At 42.6% G+C, this 22309-nt stretch overlaps 1 protein-coding gene across 4 annotated transcripts in view; it reads right to left on the minus strand.

Annotated features, from left to right (window-relative positions):
- LOC147202007 (myomegalin-like) overlaps window positions 1-22309 on the minus strand; it is a 140929-nt gene that overhangs the window by 88412 nt on the left and 30208 nt on the right. For all 4 annotated transcript variants that reach the window (XM_086115971.1, XM_086115972.1, XM_086115973.1 and 1 more), the window contains exons 6-11: window positions 17742-17859; window positions 17534-17637; window positions 16971-17085; window positions 1464-1601; window positions 988-1155; window positions 527-673 (exon numbers count right to left, since the gene is read on the minus strand). In XM_086115971.1, the coding sequence (XP_085972097.1) occupies window positions 527-673; window positions 988-1155; window positions 1464-1601; window positions 16971-17085; window positions 17534-17637; window positions 17742-17859 (790 nt within the window). The remainder of the gene's footprint in view (window positions 1-526; window positions 674-987; window positions 1156-1463; window positions 1602-16970; window positions 17086-17533; window positions 17638-17741; window positions 17860-22309) is intronic.

A 22309-nucleotide genomic window follows, 5' to 3' on the forward strand; every position in this document is an offset into this window, starting at 1 on the left:
GCCGACTTCTTTGCCGCATGCCTGTCCACAGTCACTTCCGCCTTTTCTCTATATAAACAGCGTGTCGGCTTTCAGTCAGGTTTTGGAACTCAGCGCATAGACAAGACGCTCCGCCTCATAAGGCGTCCTGTCCATTTTGGAGAAAATTTTAGACTTTTAATGGCGCCTTATAGTCGTGAAAATACGGTAACATGGAAGATCCTTGTGGGTGAGTCAAGTCTGCTTGTATGTCTGCTCCTCGGCTCCTGATTCTCTTTTTCTCGCATCTCCCTCTCTCCTATCTCAATCTCCATCGCAATATTCGATCGTAATCTCGATCCAAAACCTGAGATGAGCTGTTTGCCGATGTCCTGGAGCCTTGCTGTCTGCTCAGCCCTGAACTCACCAAGTTGGTTTGCTGAATGCTGGAAATAGTGTTTCATTGTCTTACAATCGTCAATTTTACCGTGAGTGGCAAATATAGGGTCCTCTGCAGTCCCTTTATATATTGGTCGCTGGTACTGATGGTTTTGAACAAATCCTTTACCTGCTCCTGATATTGCTGGGCCTGTTGTGTTTGGTCAGCCAGTATCTGTTGGACGAGATGGTCTTTGAGCTGCAGTTGGGTGTTCAACTCCTCCAGAACTTCGCTTGGTCCAGAATGTAATTGCGTTAATAAGGAGGAACGCAAATCCTGCAGCACAAGAAAGAACAAATAAAGAATACCAGTGTCATTCACAAATTATTAGCGTGACAACACAAAGTTGACATCTGGGTGGAAACTGCCTATTAGGGCCGTTTTAGTCCAGATGTAGTTTATGTGATTTTGAATTTAGTGAAGAATGTATTTCGAACAAAACGGTCTCATTTGTGAAAGACATGAAAGGTTCTTATTCTCTGGGTTGATATCAAGGGCCATGCTAATTTGTTTAAATATAGACATATTGAGCTTGAACATTTAATTAGCTTCACCTCCCCTCCAAAGGTTGCCTTTTTTTGTGTGGGTACCTGGACTTCTTGTGTTCGGGCCTGCAATGCCACCTGCAGCTGATTGAGGATTGCATCTTTCTCTTTCTGTCTCTGTTGACTCTCTTGCTGTTGCTGTTGAATGCTCCCACAGGTATCACGCATCTGCTCCAGCTCCAGAGAACTATCACAGAGAAGCAACTCCAGACTCTGAAACACACGCACACACACAAAAAAAGCATATTGGAAACATATTTTGAAGAAGGCCCTTTTCTTTAATTGTATAACATTACCGTGATGGCTCCTTAATAACATGGTTGGATTAATTTGCAAAGAAATGACAAGGACCTCTCCTTTATTTCTAATTTCCTGAAGTTCCAAAAGGCCGCCAAAAACCTTGTAGAGTAGAAGCTTTTGTATTAAGAGAAGGCAAATTTATTTTTTAACTCTCGATTTCTGCACGCATGACAACAAACAAACAAACAAGTACATTAAAGCGAAGGAAGGTGATTTCTTACTTTGATCGTCTCTTTGTTATTTGCCAGGACACAACGCTGTCTCTCGAGATCGCTCTCCTTCTCTCTGAGAAGTTTGTGCAGCTGATGCATCTCTGCCATTTTCTCCTCGATACAGTGGAACTTGTCATCTACAGCTCGCTAGGGATTGGAAAAAAAAGTGACAAGCAAGCCAAGTCTGATGTGTGATTGATGGATTGATTATTTTTGGTAATCATACATTCGCATATTATTAGATTGATTGATTGATTGATTGATTATGCTCGCAAAGAAGAACGCTTATGCCTGACATGGTAAATTGATTATGCTTGCAAAGAAGAACGCTTATGCTCGCAATCATTAATTGACTATGCCCGCAATGAAGAACGCTTCTGCTTTTAATAAAGATGTATTCTTTATTATGTACTCACACCTATAATCATTATATATTCTTCATTATATACTCACATTTTATAATCAAGAAAGCTTGGTGCACTGTGTGGAAGTTTAGGGACGCGACCACCTTCCCGAGGACGTGGTTGGGAATAGATAAGTGTTAAGACTAAACTGTGAGCAAGGTTGAACAGTGAATGGAGCCATCAACACCAGCTGCAACGTGATGCTTTCGTGACAATTGCACACATGTACGTAATTTGCACTCACATAGTCAAACAAGTTCAGTGTGTGTTCAACAGCCCCCACCCTTTAGGTTGGACACACCTATGTAGTAGATTTCCCAATAAATGAGGGGGGGAGGACGAGGTCGTCAGGGTGACGTGCCGAGAACTGAAACCGAATGCTTCACCTCGTTACCTCCTGGTGCCAGAATTGAGTCTCCTGTCTCCTCCTTGTGTTTTATTCCTGAGTGTAAAATTGGACAAACCTGACAGTGATGTAGGTTGGTCGGTTGCTATTTGGTTGAAATTAACGTTTGATTTCATTCTACCAAAAATAAAAACAATAATGGCCATTGTGGATTAGTCATTCTTGCCAGCATTGTTCATACAAAGTGAAAACAAAGTCTTTAGTTTAATACTGGTTCATTTTATGCCAGTCTAAAGCTATTTGCAAGCAACCGTGTTCGTACACCTTATTATACTATTCATTTGAATTATAATGGTGCCCGTAGAATCACCTCTAGATCAACCCTGGGAAAACTAAGGAGTTGGCTGTGGATTTTTGCAGGAAACAGGCCTCACCTGCACTGATGAACATCGAGGGTATGGACAAAGAGAGGGTGACCTCCTACAAGTACCTGGGTGTTCTTCTCAACAATAAACTAGACTGGTCTACCAACAAAGACGCTCTAATAAGGAAGGGGCAGAGCCTCCTTCCTATTCGGCTCTTCCTATTCAGAAAACTGATGTCTTTTGGAGTTCAGGGTTCACTCCTTAAGACCTTCTATGACTCTGTGGTGGCTTCAGTCATTCATTATGGCATGCTTGTCAGAGAAAGACTGGACCAACTGGTCAGGAGGGCCAGCTCTGTCCAGGGCTGCTCCCTGGACACTCTGGAGGAGGTGGGCAACAGGAGGATGCTAGCTAAGCTAACAGCTATAATCAGAGATAAAAGTCCTCCAGATTTTCCTGGAATTCCGGATTTTTCAAATTGTCCTCAATTTTCCTCCGGGTGTTAGTTGACAACATTGAATGAACACGCGTTTGAGTTCGTTGTTTTGCTTGTAACGACACCATTCGAGCGAAGCGCGCCACAGCACTCGGTTGGTCTCTGCTGTACGTGCATCAGCGCAAACATGTATGCATGCGAGCGTCGTTTTGGTTTCAACCAATCAGCATAGACGCAACCGACGTCAGAAGAAGCTACGACAACAGCAAACGCAAGCAACGGCAACATCGCTCCCCTACCTTGTACCTTTGAAATTTCGGCGACAGCGGAAGCCTCAAGGTCCAGATAAATTATTGAGTATTGAGTATTTGAGCGCTATATGTAAAGTTAGTCGTGCGTAATGTTCAAGCAGGTAGACAGACAAGCAGACTTAGATGCAATAGACGCGAGTGTGAGGAACACGTTCAAGTGGTCATGGCTTGAAGAAAAGGACTTGAACGGAGATTTTTTTTGTCTGACTACATTCAGAAGGTCGACAAACCCGGTAAGTCACTTTGATTCTCTCCTCTTTCACCCCAAAAGGCTTTAAACAACAAAGCGTAACAGGGAGAAGTGGTTACGATTGCATGACTGTCCGTGTTTTGTAATGTGCTGTGTTCATTATTTTACTTTAACTGTTTTGTTAAGCGCTTTGTGTTACAGTTGCGGCTGTTGTGAAAGCGCTATATAAATCAGATTGTATTGAATATATATATATATATATATATATATATATGACAAATCTTAAACATGGCAGGGAATGTGTTTCCTTTTTTAGTTTTGATTTTGAGCAGCAAATTTGAAGTTACATATTGGTGCTCACCAGGAATGCATAAGCAAAATTGCACAAATTTTCACTTGACAGAATAGTGAACAATCATGGGATTTTTTTCTGTTCAAGTTTCAAATAGTGTGTAAATTGAATACACTTCATCTTTAGCATGTTTCGTGCCACTTTTGTAGCACGAAAGTGCCTTAAGCTTGTCCAGAATGCCGCTGCTCGCCTCTTGACTGGTACTCGTAAGAGGGAGCACATAACTCCTACTCTGGCATCCCTTCACTGGCTCCCTATACATTTTAGAGTTATTTTCAAGATCCTCTTATTTGTTTTCAAATCTCTGAATAATCTCGCGCCACCTTACCTCTCTGAGCCCATCCGCCCCTACACACCTGCGGACCAGACATTATTAGAAGTACCAAGAACTAAACTGAGGCTCAGAGGGGATCGAGCCTTTTCTGTTGCTGGTCCCTCTCTCTGAAATGACCTCCCACTGAACATTCGGCAAGCCTCCTCGCTGCCCATCTTCAAAACCCTCCTCAAAACTCACTTGTATTCTTTGGCATTCGACTCAGCATGACTGAGATTTGTTCTTGGTTTTACTGTTTGGTGCTTTCTACCGTCTTTATTACCGATTTGTCTTACTGTTTATTGTGCATGTTATATTGCTCCATGTACAGCACTTTGTATGCAGCTTGAAGTATGTTTGAAGTGCTCTATAAATTCATTTGACTTGACTTGACTTGATCACCACCTGGTGGTGAGTAGGCTCCGACGGTGGGGGAAGATGCCGGTCCGACCTGACAGACCCAAACGTATTGTGAGGGTTTGTTGGGAGCATCTTGCGGAATCCTCTGTCAGAAGGAATTTCAACTCCGACCTCCGACAGAGCTTTTCCCATGTCCCGGGGGAGGTGGGGGACATTGAGTCTGAGTGGACCATGTTCCGTGCCTCTATTGTTGAGGCGGCCAATCTGAGTTGTTGCCGTAAGGTGGTTGGTGCCTGTCGTGGCGGCAACCCCCGTATTCGCTGGTGGACACCAGCAGTCAGGGATGCTGTCAAGCTGTCGAAGGAGTCCTATCGGGCCGTTATGGCCTGTGGGACCCCAGAGGCAGCTGACGGGTATCGACTGGCCAAGCAGAATGCAGCTTCGGTGGTCGCCGAGGCAAAAACTCGGGCGTGGGAAGAGTTCGGTGAGGCCATGGAAGCCGACTTCCGGATGGCTTTGAGGAAATTCTGGTCCACCATCCGACGTCTCAGGAGGGGGAAACAGTGCACCACTAACACTGTGTACAGTGGGGATGGGGTGCTGCTGACCTCGACTCGGGATGTTGTGAGCCGGTGGGCGGAGTACTTCGAAGACCTCCTCAACTGCACCAGCACGCCTTCCTTGGAAGTCTGGGGACTCGGAGGTGGGCTCTCCTATCTCTGTGGTTGAAGTCACTGATGTGGTTAAATTGCTCCATGTACAGCACTTTGTATGCAGCGATGGCTGTTTGAAAGTGCTCTATAAATACTGTTGACTTGACTTGACTTGACTTGGTTAAAAAGCTCCTCGGTGGCAAGGCCCAAGGGGTGGATGAGATCCGCCCGGAGTTCCTCAAGGCTCTGGATGTTGTGGGGCTGTCCTGGTTGACACGCCTCTGCAATATCGCGTGGACAGCGGGGAGAGTGCCTCTGGATTGGCAGACCGAGGTGGTGGTCCTTCTTTTTAAAAAGGGGGACCGGAGGGTGTGTTCCAACTACAGAGGGATCACACTCCTCAGCCTCCCTGGTAAGGTCTATTCCGGGGTGCTGGAGAGGAGGGTCCGTAGGGAAGTCGAGCCTCAGATTGAGGAGGAGCAGTGTGGTTTTCGCCCCAGCCGTGGAACAGTGGACCAGCGTGTGTGTGGACCAGAGTGTAGACACTCTTAGCAGGGTCCTCGAGGATATGTGGGAATTCGCCCAACCAGTCTACATGTGTTTTGTAGACTTGGAGAAGGCGTTTGACCGTGTCCCTCGGGGAGTTCTGTGGGGCGTGCTTTGTGGGCATGGGGTACCGAACCCCCTGATACGGGCTATTCGGTCACTATACCACCGATGTCAGAGTTTGGTTCGCATTGCCGGCAGTAAGTCAGAATTGTTTCCAGTGAGGGTAGGACTCCGCCAAGGCTGCCCTTTGTCGCCGATTCTGTTCATAACCTTTATGGACAGAAATCTAGGCGCAGCCGAAGCGTTGAGGGGGTCTGTTTTGGTGGCCTCAGTATTGCATCTCTGCTTTTTGCAGATGATATGGTACTGTTGGCACCTTCAAGCAGGACTCTCCAACTCTCACTGGAGCGTTTCGCAGCCGAGTGTGAAGCGGTTGGGATGAAAATCAGCACCTCCAAATCTGAAACAATGGTCCTCAGTCGGAAAAGGGTGGAGTTCCCCCTCCGGGTCGGGGAAGAGATCTTGCCCCAAGTGGAGGAGTTTAAGTATCTTAGGGTCTTGTTCACGAGTGAGGGCAGGAGGGAGCGAGAGATCGACAGGCGGATCGGTACAGCATCTGCTGTGATGCGAACGTTGTATCGGTCTGTCGTGGTAAAGAAGGAGCTGAGCCAAAGGGCAAAGCTCTCAATTTACCGGTCGATCTACGTTCCAACCCTCATCTATGGTCACGAGCTATGGGTCGTGACAGAAAGAACGAGATCCCGAATACAAGCGGCCGAAATGAGTTTTCTTCGCAGGGTGTCCGGGCTCTCCCTGAGAGATAAGGTGAGAAGCTCGGTCATCCGGGAGGGGCTCAGAGTCGAGCCGCTTCTCCTCCACATCGAGAGGAGCCAGATGAGGTGGCTTGGGCATCTGATTCGGATGTCTCCTGAACGCCTCCCTGGTGAGGTGTTCCGGGCATGTCCCACCGGGAGGAGACCCCAAGGATGACCCAGGACACGCTGGAGAGACTATGTCACCCAGCTGGCCTGGGAACGCCTTGGGATCCCCCGGGGAGAGCTGGAAGAAGTACCTAGGGAGAGGGAAGTCTGCGCTTCCCTGCTAAAGCTGCTGCCCCCGCGACCCGGCCCCGGATAAGCGGTAGAAGATGGATGGATGGATGGATGGATGGAGTAAAAAAAAATGAAAATAAAAAATAAAAAAGCATGTTCCCCGAGGCCAAACCCCCCCCCTTTTGACAGAGCCTCGCTGTCAGGTACTGTGCGTCTTTGTCTGTCTCGTGCCTTCTCTTCTTCCATTCCACTCGAGATACGTTCATGGCCGCCTCCGAAAAACGTAAGTTAACGATTACTTCAATGAAACTACGAAAATTGAAAATAATGCATCAACTCTGCAGCAACAATAATGCACCAACTCTGTTGGCATTTGCTTGAGCTTAGCTCCAACAGAATGATCAGATGTCAGTAAAATGTAGGAGACTGGACTGTCTCAGAAGTGTTTGTTATTTATTCCTTTGTTGTGTATTCACAAACTAGGAAATCACAAAATATATTCTGTAGGGTGGGGTGGGGTAAATTCTGTAGCCCCCCACCCCACCCTCCAGAATTTATTTTGTGATTTCCTCACTTGATTTACTGTTTTGATGTATTATTTTCAATTGTCATAGTTTCATCAAAGTAATCGTTAATTTACGTTTTTCAGAGGCGGTGATGAACGCCTTTCAAGTCGAACGGAAGGAGCGTAGCTCCATCTAGTGGATGCATTGTAGACTGCGTTTTATAATCCAGTGCGTCTAATATATGAAAAAAAAATACAAAATAGGCCATTCATTGAAGGTGCGCCTCATAATCCAGTGCACCTTTTAGTGTGGAAAATACGCTCTTCAATTAACCTACCATGCATGTCTTTGGAATGTGGGAAGAAACCCGAGTACCCAGAGAACCCATGACCTATGTGATGTGAGGAGGATGTGCTAATTAGTTGACCACAAACAATAGTTTATCAGTTTCAATATTAAATCTTTTAGTGTGTTCAATAAAATATAGGTTGAACATGATTTTTCAGTCATTGTATTGTTGCTGTTGTTTTTTGTTTGTTGTTTTTTTTGATGTTTCACACAAAATCCCAACTTCATTGGAATTGGGTCTATGCATGACAAAAAAAAACACCAAAAAAGGTTGAATTGTCCTCTATTTTAACAAGACACTATTTTTACTGAGTGATAATGCATCATTATCTTATTGTTACGATGAACCTAAACCAGTGGTTCTTAACCTGGGTTCGATCAAATACAAGTGGTTCGGTGAATTGGTCTCAGGGGTTCGACGGAGCAACTGCCATGGAGGTTAAGACACACCTGACTCAACATGCCACTTAGTTATGACACACCCACTTGGCAGTCACTGGCTGCAGATGATCACATTCCATTGCTTGTACAATCAGTGCTGCGGGAAATTTAGTTTGCTCAGTGTGAACGCGTGACGGTCGCGATCGTACCTCGTGTGATTTTTTTTGAGAATATTTTAATACATGGTATGTCGAGCAAAAAAGAAAGTGGTCAGACAAATATGTACAACATGCATCACAGAACGGGATGGGACTCAGTGTCCTATCCGCATGATTTGTCATGCCAAGTTGAGCAACTCTAGTGTTGCACCGGCAAAACTGAAGGAATACTTCTTGAATCCGATTTTTATTTTTTAGTCAGGGTCCAGTGAATGTGCATATGAACTGGTTGGGTTCGGTACCTCTCACAAGGTTAAGAATCACTGACCTAAACACAGCAACAATTGAGTTATGAAGCTGGGACTCCACAAGACGTACTTGTACGTCTTTTTAAAATCAGGCCCCGCCTACCAAGGACGTACTTGTACGTCTGTCTTTTTTTTTTTTGCGTCATAGAGAGGAGGAGGGTCTGATGCAATCTGTGAATGAGAATAAGCCGTTTGCATTGTAAATCATGTAAAAAGCGACCAGTAGGTGGCAGTGGTGCCTCACGTGCTTGAAATGCATGCTTTTACAAAAAGCTCTTTTTCTCCCTTTTTTTCCCAGGAATTGCCATTTTCATGAAACTTGGCCATTTAGTAATGCTGATTGCTGAAAGAAGAGAGTCCAAACTTTATTTTGGTAGGCTCCATGTTAATATAGCATTCAAACCAAATATTCTGTTGGCCTTGCAAGATCAGTCAAAATCCAGTAAAACGTTGGGATTGAGGGGGTTGCTCCAGTAAAAATGGCTGGGATTGAATGAGTTCATGCATGTCATACAGCATCATGCTTTCTTGGCAACAACTCGGTTGCTATAGTACACATGAAGAGGTGTCTGAATGCTCCCTAAGAGACTCATCAAGGCAAGCTTGTGCATCTTGTCAAAGGTGATAAGGGTGGATAGAATTGCAGCAAGCCCTCACTTGTTTTCTGTAGAAGGCAAGCACAAATAGCCAAATCAATTCACCAATGTCTCATCTAAATATAGCTGAAAATCTAAAAGGTGATGTATTTCAACATCAGCTGTTTGCAACAGTCACGAGTGTGCTGACACGATCTGAAAAAAGCTACTGGAAAAAACACAATAAATAACTTCCAGGCCGTCAAAGCCTACAAAAGTGGGTACAGCCAGTGGTGTAGTCCAGAGTAAAAGCGGGTATAAGGGATATACCTATATATATTTTTTTTTTAATAAACAGCCGCCCCAAATTCACCAAAATGGGCAGTGTTAGTTTGTACACAATTAAGTCTCGAAATGTATTATCCTAACTTTGATTCTTTTCATTTGGATAGTGAAGGTTAATGAGATGATCATTCAGTAAACTTTTCATTCAAAGTGTAACATGTCTTGAAATGTGCAAGCAATGTTCACATGAGAAAGGCAAGTTGTACAAACAATCTTAAGTCACGGTTTGTTGAAAATGATTTTTTTTTTTAAATCATCATGCAACATAAATCGAACATACACGTTAAATATGACACAAACACATCAGACAAGGATAAACATGCATATAACTTTGTTAATTCAATGCATCGCAACACACAATGCATTCAGGGAACCACAGAAGAAATTTCATCTGTGCTGTGTGTTACACATACAGTACATTTGACAATAAAGTGTATCCAATCCAATCCAATATGCCAAATAAGTGGAGTATGTGGACATATGAAAACAAATACACATGCAAATGTCCATTTTGCGAGGCCGAAAAAACTATGGTGTCCATTATTTTTTTTTCTCATCGAGCAAAAAGTCGACAATTATGGCAGGGCTCGTAACTAAGCTTGTAGTTCATTTTAAAGTAAGATACACAAGAATGTGGACAAATAGTTTATGATTCGGGTTAAATATTTATTGACGTCAACCTGTTTTTGTGTGTGTGTGTGTGTGTGTGTGTGTGTAAAGACAGATAATAAAAAGGGTGAGATATATTGCTGTCTTATTTGTAAAAAAGCACAAATCAGGCCTTAACAGACCTCAGAAACACAATTCACAGTCAATTGCATCCACTGTGTGTTGAAAAATTATGCCTCACACTAAAACTAAAGTTTATTTTGCTTGGGTATGCATCATTATGAATGTCTATATCGCTTGTAACAATGGATGAATTTCTGTGTGATGTTATTTTATTGATGTTCAATTTATTTTGTCTGTATCCATGTTTTTCAAAAGCATTATTTATATGTTTGTCTGTGATTAATTCATTTTACATTCACTCAGGGGGTTTGTGTGACCAGTAATAACTACAAACATTTATTTGTTTATGGATTATGAATTTATGAGTTATCATGGCATATGATCGTTGGCAGCCATCTGCATCTATAACGTCTTCAAACAAGAAGGCAAATGCAGGAATCGTGGTACCGATTGCATGACTGTCCATGTCTTATGTGTTGTGTTATATTACCATATTTTGTTATTTTTGTTAACTTTATGTTAAATGTTCTGTAAAGCGCTTAGTTTCAGCTGTGGCTGTTGTGAATGCGCTATAAAGATGTATTGTATTGTACTGTACAAACTGCTTGTAATCAAGTCATGATCATTTTATTGTTTGCAACTGTGCACAAGGAGAAATGACATATTTTTCTTACATGTCACAGTTTAAAAATAGGGCTTTTTTCTGGACTACTTAAAGTGGAAATAAGGAAAATTGAGAGTCTACCTACTTGTTGTCACGTACTTATTTATACCTCAGCGTCCGTATTGGTGGTGGGCTGCAAGATATCCCCTCCATGTTCTCAGGTGGGACATTGGACAAACAATACAGTGCCAATTTTATCCATTCATCCATCCATCCATTATCTGATTTGCGTATCCTCATGAGTGTCATGGGCGTGCTGGAGCATAGCCCAGCTGTTTTGGGGGAGTAGGCGGAGTCCACCCTAAACTGGTCGCACAATGCAAATTTTAGATCAAATTAAATTACATGCAGTTTGTTGAAACAGATGCAGTGTAATAAAAATCTGTGAATTATGTGTAATTAGAGTAGCCCCCATAGCAGACGTTATTTTCTTTTCTACTGTAGATGTGATTGCAATGTACCAAAATTAATTAATAATGTTCAAAGCCACGGGTTGGCCACCCCTGGACTAGAATGTAAAAGTGCAAACACACGTAAAAGTTTCAAACCTACTTTGTGGCATGATAGGTTCTTGCACATTAGATTCCCATCAATCAAACAAACTGCCATTTTCTTTATAATTCTGAGTGATAAACAACTCAACACAAGCATTTCTTTTCACAAAAAAAAAAAAAAAAAAGATGACTGTAGCGAGCGCTCTGCCACTTATTCACCGATTCAGGTAAATGAGCTGTCTTCAAACCACTGACTTAGCCAAATACCACTTGAGGCCGACTCAAAATGATTCCCAATAAATACACACGACAAGTATTTATCTTTGCTCGTCTCCAGTTTTACTCATTCAATTGACTCCTATGTCACTATTATAGGCTGTGGGTGTTTTGGTATAGTCGTACGGGGGTCGGCAACACGTGGCTCTTTAGCGCCATATAGTGGCTCCCTGGAGCTTTATAAAAATGTTTGAAAATGGAAAAAGATGTGGGAGGGAAAATTATTTTTTTGTTTCAAATATGGTTTTTGTAGGAGTGAAAACACAAACGTTCTTAACGTTTCCCAATGTCGTTAAAATGTGTAGAATAAATATTACATTTCAACGTTTCTGTCAACGAAGATTTGCGTCATAGCCTGCGACACACGTTTCTGTTAGCAGGGTGGGATGCAAGGCAGGTGGCTGTTGCAAATAAAATAAAATAAAATAAAATAAAAATGTCAAAATCTGAGTTTCATGTACAATTCACCGAGGGTACTGGCAAAGAGAATCTGGAGGGCATGCATCTGTAAGTATGTTGTGTATGAGCAGATCTCTCGCAGGTTGGTTGAACGAAAAGTAGATCTTCGGTCAAAAAAGGTGCTCTACAGAATGCACTGCACAAAAAAAAAAACATTTAATCATAAAAGGGTCATCGTGTAGTTGTAGCAAACTTAGTTATTTTGATAGTAGGCTAATATAGCTCATATACTGTAGATATAGATACACGTTGCAGGTCCGAAAAAAAGGAGAGCTGTGTTGTTGGTTTTTTTAAAACGTACACTTTATGCTTTTAACAGTCTCGACAAACACATAAGGGATGTTCACACGGCAAGATTTGGTCCGGTGCTACGCCGGGGCTGCCCCCGGAGAGTGTTCACACGTGCAAATTAGCTCTGGCCAAATTTGATCCACCTCAGGGAGGTGGTTTAAAAATTTGCTCCGGAGCAAATGCTCGTTTGCGACGCAGCACCGATGTAAATTTGCACGTGTGAACGCAACTGGGTTAAATTTGCTCCAGAACAAATGCTTGTGAAGAGTACGTACGGCGAGAATGCGTTGCTTTCGTGCTCTGTCAGACTTCCGTCATGTGTTTGTTTAATAACGACACAAGACTTGGCTGGTAACATCTTTCCTTTTGTAGGAGACTGGACTGTCTCGGAGTTGTTAGTGTAGTTTGTTCCTTTGTTGTGTGTTCACACCCCTCCCCGCCCCCCATATAATTTATTTTGTGATTTCCTCTCTTGATTTTCTATTTGGCGCATTACGTGTTTGCTTTTCTGAGTGTCATTGGAGTCATCGTTGATTTACGTTTTCGGGGGCGGTCACTCTCGAGCAGAAGGCACGGAGACCGAGAAGGAGAAGGACGTGCCTGTCCAGTAGTCGCTTGAGTTGTGTATACGTTTTAAAAAGAACCAACACGACAGCTCATTTGTTTTCAATCGTTTTGCTCCGCTGCAGAAACTGCCGTGTGAACGCAAGTGGGGCTGCACCGGCGCTGTGCCGGTGCTGACACGTTCAGCGGCTTTGTACGTGTGAACGCTCCACACAATTTTTTGCGGTGCAAAATATATCGCAACAAAATACATCGGTGCAGCGCCGGAGCAAATGTGTGCCGTGTGAACACCCCTATACACATCGGTGCCTTTTCTCCTCTCGTTCGACTCGAGAGGAGTTCAAAGACAGCCAACGAAAAACGGAAATTAATGATCTCTTCAATCAGACTAAGAAAAAGCGAAAATAATGCACCAAAACAGAAAATCACAAAATACATTTTATGGGGGCGTTCGTGAACACACAACAAAAGAATGAATAACATAAACAATTCTGAGACAGTCCAGCCCCTTACATACATACACCATGTGTTTCCTTCATTGTAAGTTTCATAGAAGGCTTTTATTTTTTGCGGCTCCAGACATATTTGTTGTTGTTTTTGTTTTTTGTTTTTTGTCCTATATGGGTCTTTCAACGTTTTGGGTTGCCGACCCCTGGGCTAGTGCATTCGAATACTGTAGTAATTTTAGGATTAGCCACGAGGAGGGATAGAGAGAACACTGTTAGACATTCAGATTAGAACACTGGTTCTTCACCTTGTTACAGGTACCAAACCCAACCAGTTCATATGCACATCCACCTAACCCTTCTTTAGTGAAAAATAAAAATATGATTTTTTTTTTACAAATTCAAGACATTAAAAATGCATTTATTAAAAACAGAAAAAAGGAAATACAAATTCAAGACATAAGTCTAATTTGTTTTTATTGTATGGTGGAGGCTCTGTCGAACCCCTGAGACCGATTCACCGAACCCCTAGGGTTCGATTTAACCCAGGTTAAGAACCACTGGAACCTCATCAATTTCAAGTACATTGACAGATTATTAAATGCTTTTCAATCTCACATAATATTTTAATCATTCTTATTTAAGAATTCCATCATTAATTTAAAATATTATTAACTCATTTACACCCTTTGACGTATAAATACGTCAATTAGCGCATAGCCGTTCCCTCCCCATGACGTATTAATACGTTAATCACGTGTTTTCATGGGGGAGGGTGCAAGAGAGTCCGATGCTTCTCTTCTCACCACAGGATTAGGCTTGACGGCAATGTTAAATAGCAAAAAAATGGCCATCGGGTGGCAGTGGTGCAAAAATCAACCAGGATCACGCCGCAGAAGTAGTAGAAAGGGCGTACAGTGAAGGAGGGGAGTAAGTGGATAGTTGATTGGAACATTAGCAACGAGCAACGATGGAGAAAAGGAAATAACTAACTAAAAATGATTTTTTTCGGTATAAAAGCGTCCTCGAAACAAAACAACAAAGTGTTTGTGTGGAAGAGAAAATGACGCTTCGGTCACTAATCGAAAGCGGCACCCGTCAAACGAACGTCGGCCTACACAAACATGGCGTGCTACACGCGGCCCGCATAGCTCACGCCGAGTTTCGAGTTCATCTGATGAAGATGAACTTGCTCCACGTCAGCGATCATCGCTTGGCAGAGCATTTTGTGCCTCCTGATGCCCCACATCGCCCACAAATCGTCTCCCCGGCGACTTCCAGCGATGACGGCAAAGAGGCTGCATTGCTTCGCATGGCCGACGCCGGGCACATGTCAGCGATTCGTTGGAATCGTCTCGTAGACGACGGCGAAAACGATGAATTGGAGAGCGATTTGGATCCCGATATGTCGGACGAATACGTGCCTTCGGACATAACGGAAAGCAGCTGAGAGTCCTCGCTAGAGCCGCTGGAATGAGGAGGTAACTGCTGAGTAGCTTGCAAGTTCCCATTCAAAACTTCATCACTTCTTATGCCTCCTCAGTCACTTTTATGTACCGCTACATTCCCCGCTATACTATAAATTTGTCAGTAACACTAATCATTTATGTACGGTTGATGCGTCTCGTAGATGTGGATGAAAATATGCGCTGACTTGCATGTCGCCATAGGTTTAAAAAATAAAAATAAAAAACAGGACACATTTGGTCCGCTCAGCTCTGCTAAAACCACTAGTGTTAAATTCATATTCCATTTCATTTCAAATTGGATGCTGAGCAACGTGGAATGAATGGTGTAAATAGCAGTGTGCGAGCATGTATGTGTGTGTGTGAGAGATGTGGAAAGCAACAATAAAAAAAATAGAAAAATAAAAGTGTGGTAATTGTACATACTTCTATACATTACAGATTGTCCAACCAGAAGCCAAAAGATGATGACTCTTCGCTTTGGTGGTGGAAAGAAAGGTAAATAAAATTATTGTACCTCACTCTACAGCAAGATATATTTGCAACTTTTTATGTTTCTATAATTTATAGGTCGTGCATCTGGACGTGGTGGGATGAATCGATGTGGTGACAAACTGGATGGAAGCCAAAAACCATCTTCTCCACAGCTGCACTTTTGTTCATAGTTCACTAGTTTTGTTGTGTGCAAATAAATTATTTTGCTACAAAAACATTATTTGTAATGTTCTTTTGTAGGAGGAACACATTATTGAGGTATTTGAGCTGCCACAAAAGCAAAAAATAGTGTAAAACTTGAAATGATACTTGAAATGCATGCTTTTACAAAAAGCTCATTTTCTCTGGATTTCTGCAGAAAATCGGCCTTTTACATAAAACTTAGCAGTTTTCTAATGCTGATTGCCAACGAACGGAGAAAGATAGAAACAAACTTTTTTTTTTGCTGAAAGAAGAGAGTCTCACCTTTCTTTTGACAGGTTGCATGTATATATAGCCATAGAACAGAAAATTCTGTGGGCCTTGCAAATCAGTCAAAATTCAGTAAAATGTGAGGGATTGAGGGGGTTGCTCCAGTGAAAAGGGGTGGTATTCAATGAGTTAAATGCCGTTATCTCACATAAATACATTTATCTCACTTATGAAATACTTTTACTTCACACTATTTTTGTCATCCTTATTAAAGACTTCCCTCATTAATTTCAGATAAATTGACAGTTAATCCCACATCATCGGACGTGCCATATAGAATCCTAAAAATTACTTTGGCTCTAAATTTGAGTAAAACGAGTCCTTGCAATCATACTAATGAAAGCTAAAAATAGCCAGGCCTTTCCACACGCAACGAATCATTTAGAAAAGGGAGCTGCTGTGAAAAGGGCGTGATCCGTTTAATTTCTTATTTCTGCTGAAGGTTGTTCAATAGAGAAATTAACTGATTCAAGATTGGGACTGGCGCTAAAGAAATAAGGCAGCCAGAATCTGGGCGTGTCTTCTTTCATTCCCGTTTTAAAGAACCTTTGCCCTCTACCGATCTTCATGTTATGGTGGAGTAGGGAAATGGGAGTTTTCAACATTTTGAAACAGAGAGCCGGTCGGGGATTTTTAGTACCGGGCTAATCAAGATTTGACAAAGAGAAATGTGAATTCACTTGGACAGAATGTTGACTGATAAACATCAATTTTATCACTGCTCTCCATTGAGAATCATTCTCCTGGCAATATCGCTACTATCTGGTCAGCATGGCAGCGTTAAAAAATGTATGCAGAAATCAGTCAAGATTAGAAAAAAGGCCTGCGTGGGGGACGATGCATTCTGCTGACTGGTGTTTCCCAGTAGGTGGGGATGTTCTGAGGGTGCAATGACTGACTATAAACAGTGTAAAATATCATGTGATTGTCATACTCAGCATTCTCTAACCTCACGATGAGCTGTGAAATGTAGGCTGAAATCGGATGGGCTTTTGTGGAGTGTTTAGATTTGAAAGTTGAGATGGGGCGAATGGCAGTGTGAGGGACAGAAAAGCGATGATCATTTGAAGGGCCAAGGACTGACTGGGACCAGAGAAAATAGTATTTGCAATTTAAAGCTTGGAAGTGGTGGGGCTGAATGTGATTTTTTTTTCTTTCCATGGCACCCCAAAACACCATCAGTACACATGAATGGAGCACACAAACCTTAATTTGTTCTTCTTTCTTTAGGAGGGAAGCAAAAAGGTCTTGAACTTTGACCTCAAGCTGTTCAACCTGCAGGCTGAGTGATTGTTTCTTCTGCACCAGCTCATCAATCAACCTGAAGGACAATCACTGATGTAGTGGTTAAAATGATACTTAATTTAGAGATTTTACAAGTAGACATTGAACTTAAAGCAGATTTGTTTGGCGAAGAAGCAAAGGGAGCTGCCAGCACATTTCATGATGAGCACAAATTGAGCAGTTTGGGGCCGACTTAAAAGTCTCATATCACTGCTTTCAATGATTCTATGAATTAATAAACGAGTTGATAAAATACATAACAAACCTACATTATGTGTACTCCTCCTAACTAACACATTACGAGAACATACACAGACACACATATACAGTTGTGTACAACTTTTACAGAACAAATTTATAAATAACATGAGCGTATTCTAGACGCGTGTGTGTATGTATGCGTGCATGTGTGTGTTTGCATGTATGTGCGTATTTTAAAGCCCATTCTACTTTTGCTTTGTGCATAAGAAACGTAGTGACATCACCTGTCTTTGTCATCATATAAACTCTCCTGAGCCGGACAGTGTTTGGTCTCAGAGTATGCGAGCAAAGCCATATGATCAGCCTTGTCTCTTGCCGGTTGGGCCTCCTGAACTCAACAGAAACACGAAAATGGTGGGAGATGAAAAGCAAACATTGTCTGGTTCCGATGACGAACAGTGAAGTCATCCTGTGCAAGACATCAGTGTGTACCTCTGGTAACAGCTCCACTTTGGTTTGAAGAATTTCCTGCATTGGGCTGATGTCCTTTTGACATTTAGGCGAATGGCTTGGAAACTTCTCTGCAGGTGACAGATTCTCTGTGGCAATTCTGCAGTGTTACAAAAACAAAATCATACTAAGGAAAATAATAGCTAAAGACCCAAACAAATGAATTAAACACACAAAAAAACAAGATTTCATATCTACATTGAAGAAAACGTAAAAATAAATCCATCCATTTTTGTTAGGTTAATGCTGGTAATCTGATGCGAAGAACACATCAGGAACAGGAAGACTCAGGAGGCAGGCATGGTTGTCTTTCTTGCAAGAGAGAGCGCGCTAAAACATGTCTTGGTTCACAATCTCGGAGCAGCTCTCCAGCTGACTCTGCCATGTAAATGGCCATTACAGGTTCCGGGGCAACTTTGAAGAGACCGCATTTGTCTCCTTGCATTTATTGGAAGGATTTCCCTGATACACGATCTTCTAACGGGTGTGGGGAGTATTTTCACATTCCACAACAGTTTCAGTAAAGGAGAGTTTCAATCAGAACACACAGTTCATTCCTGAGATGTCGTCAAACGGCTCCTACTGGATGTCGATGGTCCACGAGCACAGCTTGGGATGTCCCTTTCATGGTGTCCTGGGTTGATGTTATCTTCTCACAAGCAACAGTTAATTTGATCAGAAGACGTTAATAACAACATATCTTAAAAGCTAGAACAGGAGGAGCAGCCTGAGCTCTCCCGGTCCGACAAGTCTCCCATTATCAACCTACTCCATTGTATATGAGGTATTTGCGAGGTTTCACTCTGAAACAGGTTTTAAAGTTACACAGAGAGTAAATATGGGAAAACAGAATTACATTTTTTCCAACAATTTTCCGATCCGCTTTGTCCTCACAAGGGTCGCGGGAGGTGCTGGAGCCTATCCCAGATTTCATCGGGCAGCAGGGGGACACCCTGAATTGATTGCCAGCCAATCGCAGGGCACACAGAGACGAACAACCATCCATGCTCACACTCACACCTAGGGACAATTTAGAGTTTTCAACCAGCCTGCCATGCATGTTTTTGGAATATGGGAATCCCTGGAGAAAACACACGCAGGCACGGGGAGAACATGCAAACTCCACACAGGAAGGCCAGAGTCAGGATCGAACCCCCGACCTCTGCACTGCGAGGTCGACGCGCTAACCACGGCACCATCGGGCCACCCGTACTTAATAAATAAATGAATAGAAATAAATAAAAGAAAATAAAACTGTGTAAAAATAAATAAATAAATAAATCACAAGAACTTTAAAGTGAGTAAAAGTATTCCAAAACTGCAACTGAAATAATTTCAGGCATGTAAGGGCATTTATCTAAACCTGTTTGAGGTGAGTGAAAACAGCCATATGAAATCTTGCAACCAATCTTCTGCCGTGTAACAATGACTTTATCCATCTATCCATTCATTGCAACTTTGTTTTTTTGGTATCAAGAGCTCTGCTTCCTGGGTCCTGAAATTTTTGTTTGCTACACGGCATATAATATACAGGAATCAGCTGTAACTGCTTTTGATTTTCTGGTTCGAGTACAGTACTTGATTTGCATCATGTTGTGTGCATCTGAACATGCCCAATCTGGCCTGAAGTATAACAAAGAGCGAGTTCATCGCCAATGTTTTCAGTCCATCATGACAGGCTTGTCAAATTGTTAATCCGAATAATAACTCCACTTGTATGATGGTCGTAGAACTCTTTATTTTGCGACCGCTCACCTTAACCAACAGAAGGATCACCTCACCTCACTCCCCAAAACCGGTGCTATCTTTCCCCTTCCTCTAGGTAACACTGCCCCCTAGCATTGTAATATTGTAAAGGTTATTACTAAAAATAAAACAACAATCTCAGTCTCTTCTTTAACAAAAAAAAAATATGTACTGCTCAATTCAACAAAAAAAAGCAAGATTAAACATTACATTTGAAAGTACAATGTGTATGGTGAACAGTGTGTCGGTTCATTTAATTGTCCAATGCCCTTCATAGAGAGCCTTGAGTAACAATGCTGGAGATGCTCTCTTTTTTGTTAGACAGTCTGCCAATTGATCTTTGGTACTTGACCATAGCACCCGTTGGACTCCTTTTGATTGGATCAGCTCTTTCATAGAACTGATTTCCAAGCGTAGCCTTTTTTCAGCAACAGACTTGGTAGATTTCAATGCCTCCATAAGCGAATGATTATCGGTGACACAAATGATCGGCACAGGTTGGTTAGACTACCAGCATAGAGCTCAGAGAATAATGTTGGCAGAAAAATGGCATTGTCAATTCCCTCAACCATAGCCAATGTCTCACCTGCTAGTGTACAATTCTCTTAATTTTCTTTGACTGCCACGAGATGGGAGAAAACCGGTCGCTTTCACCCATCAAAACAACAAAGTGCCCACCTTGGGTGCCCCCATCAGAGAGATTTGCAAAAGATGCATCAGTGTATGCAACCAACTTAAGGCTATCATCTTTACCAAGGTGTCTAAAGCTCAACTCAACTGATTTGGTCTTAAGCTTAGACACAACTCTGTTTGCTTCATGAATTGTTTGTATGGTAGCACATTTGAGATTTGCAGCCAGATTCCTGGCATCAAACATGGCATCGGGTCTGGTCTGTCTTGCAACCCACAAAAGTTGCCCTATTTTTGATCTTAGATGATCTCTTTCCTCATCAGTAACAGGTGAAGCTTGCTCAGCTGCTCGCGATGGTGTTAGATGTATAGTTTGTAAATTCTCGATATATGTGGCTTGGGGTATTTTTACCCTGTTGTCAGAGGTTACAAAATCGACACCCACAAAAGAAAAATTATCATGAGCTTCACGACCAACATTGAATTTCTCTTTGAGATGCACCATGACAGTCATTTCAAACATAAGAGATCCACCCCAAATGAAATCATCGACATGACAGGCAAGAACACCAGTTACATTTTGTTCATCTTTGGATATAGTACCTCCCGCATCGATCATCATATCCTTCACTCTGTTGTACCAATACAGAGATGCATCTGCCAGACCATACACACACTTTTTAATTTCCAAAGTCTTCCTGTACTGTTAGCTTCCGGGGGAGGTTTGACAAAAATGTCTCTGGATAGTTCCATACCCTGCAGGAATGCTGATTTTATGTCCATTGAATGAAGTGTCCATTGTTTTTGACAAATCACTGCTACAAGAAGCCTCAGTGACTCTGAGGCACAAGTAGGTGAGTCCTTTTGTAGCTCTGCAACTTGCAGCTCCTCAAATCCTCTTGCTACCAGTCTTGCTTTAGGTACCACACCAGTCACTGTCTCTTTCAGAGTGCACACCCAACGGGTGGATATGCACCTCTGCCCCTTGTCTTCAACTTCCTCAAACACATCATTTTGTCTCCAATTCTGTATTTCACTTGTTTTGGCTTCATTAAATAATACATCATTCGCCACATATATCTCCTCACTTCTGAAGTCCGATACATTTTGATCCACCTGAATTTGAAGATTCTCTAATTGTGACACATCTGCGGATTTGCTGGTGCCAGCCACTCCAGCAGGCTCAAGAAGTTCCAAATTGTACCAATTTTTATATTTTCCGGTTGCTTTCCCTGCACGTCCTAAAACCTTTGCTGTTTGTTGAACGCTTTTTTCTGTGTTTTTGAATGTTACAATTTGACCAGTCTTTAATTTGATATTTCTGTCATGCTCTTGTCCTTCAGTCCTTGTGTCTGCCACAGCTGGCAATGGATCATTCTCTGTGTACTCAGCATGAGGCTCTTCTTCTTCCAACTCCAACTCCTCAGTGGTACACCATTGCTTGCTGTCGGTCTCTTTAGGGGTGTTCACACGGCAAGATTTGGTCCGGTGCTACGCCGGGGCTGCCCCAGTAGAGCGTTCACACGTGCAAATTAGGTCCGGCGTAGCCCCGGAAAAGAGCTTACACCGGACCAAATTTGATCCACCTCAGGGAGGTGGTTTAAAAATTTGCTCCGGAGCAAATGCTTGTTTGCGAAGCAGCACCGATGTAAATTTGCACGTGTGAACGCAACTGGGTTAAATTTGCTCCAGAGCAAATGCTGTGAAGAGTTTACGTACGGCGAGAATGCGTTGCTTTCGTGCTCTGTCAGACTTCCGTCATGTGTTTGTTTAATAACGACACAAGACTTGGCTGGTAACATCTTTCCTTTTTGTAGGAGACGGGACTGTCTCGGAGTTGTTTGTGTAGTTTGTTCTTTTGTTGTGTGTTCACAACCCCCCGCCCCCCATATAATTTATTTTGTGATTTCCTCTCTTGATTTTCTGTTTGGCGCATTACGTGTTTGCTTTTCTGAGTGTCATTGAAGTCATCGTTGATTTACGTTTTCGGGGGCGGTCACTCTCGAGCAGAAGGCACGGAGACCGAAAAGGAGAAGGACGTGCCTGTCCAGTAATCGCTTGAGTTGTGTATACGTTTTAAAAAGGACCAACACGACAGCTCATTTGTTTTCTGTCATTTTGCTCCGCTGCAGAAACTGCCGTGTGAACGCAAGTGGGGCTGCACCGACGCTGTG

This window comes from Hippocampus guttulatus, chromosome 7, assembly GCF_054856545.1.
Source record: "Hippocampus guttulatus isolate MCC_2025c chromosome 7, RoL_Hgut_1.0, whole genome shotgun sequence".
NCBI classification, from domain to species: Eukaryota; Metazoa; Chordata; class Actinopteri; order Syngnathiformes; family Syngnathidae; genus Hippocampus; species Hippocampus guttulatus.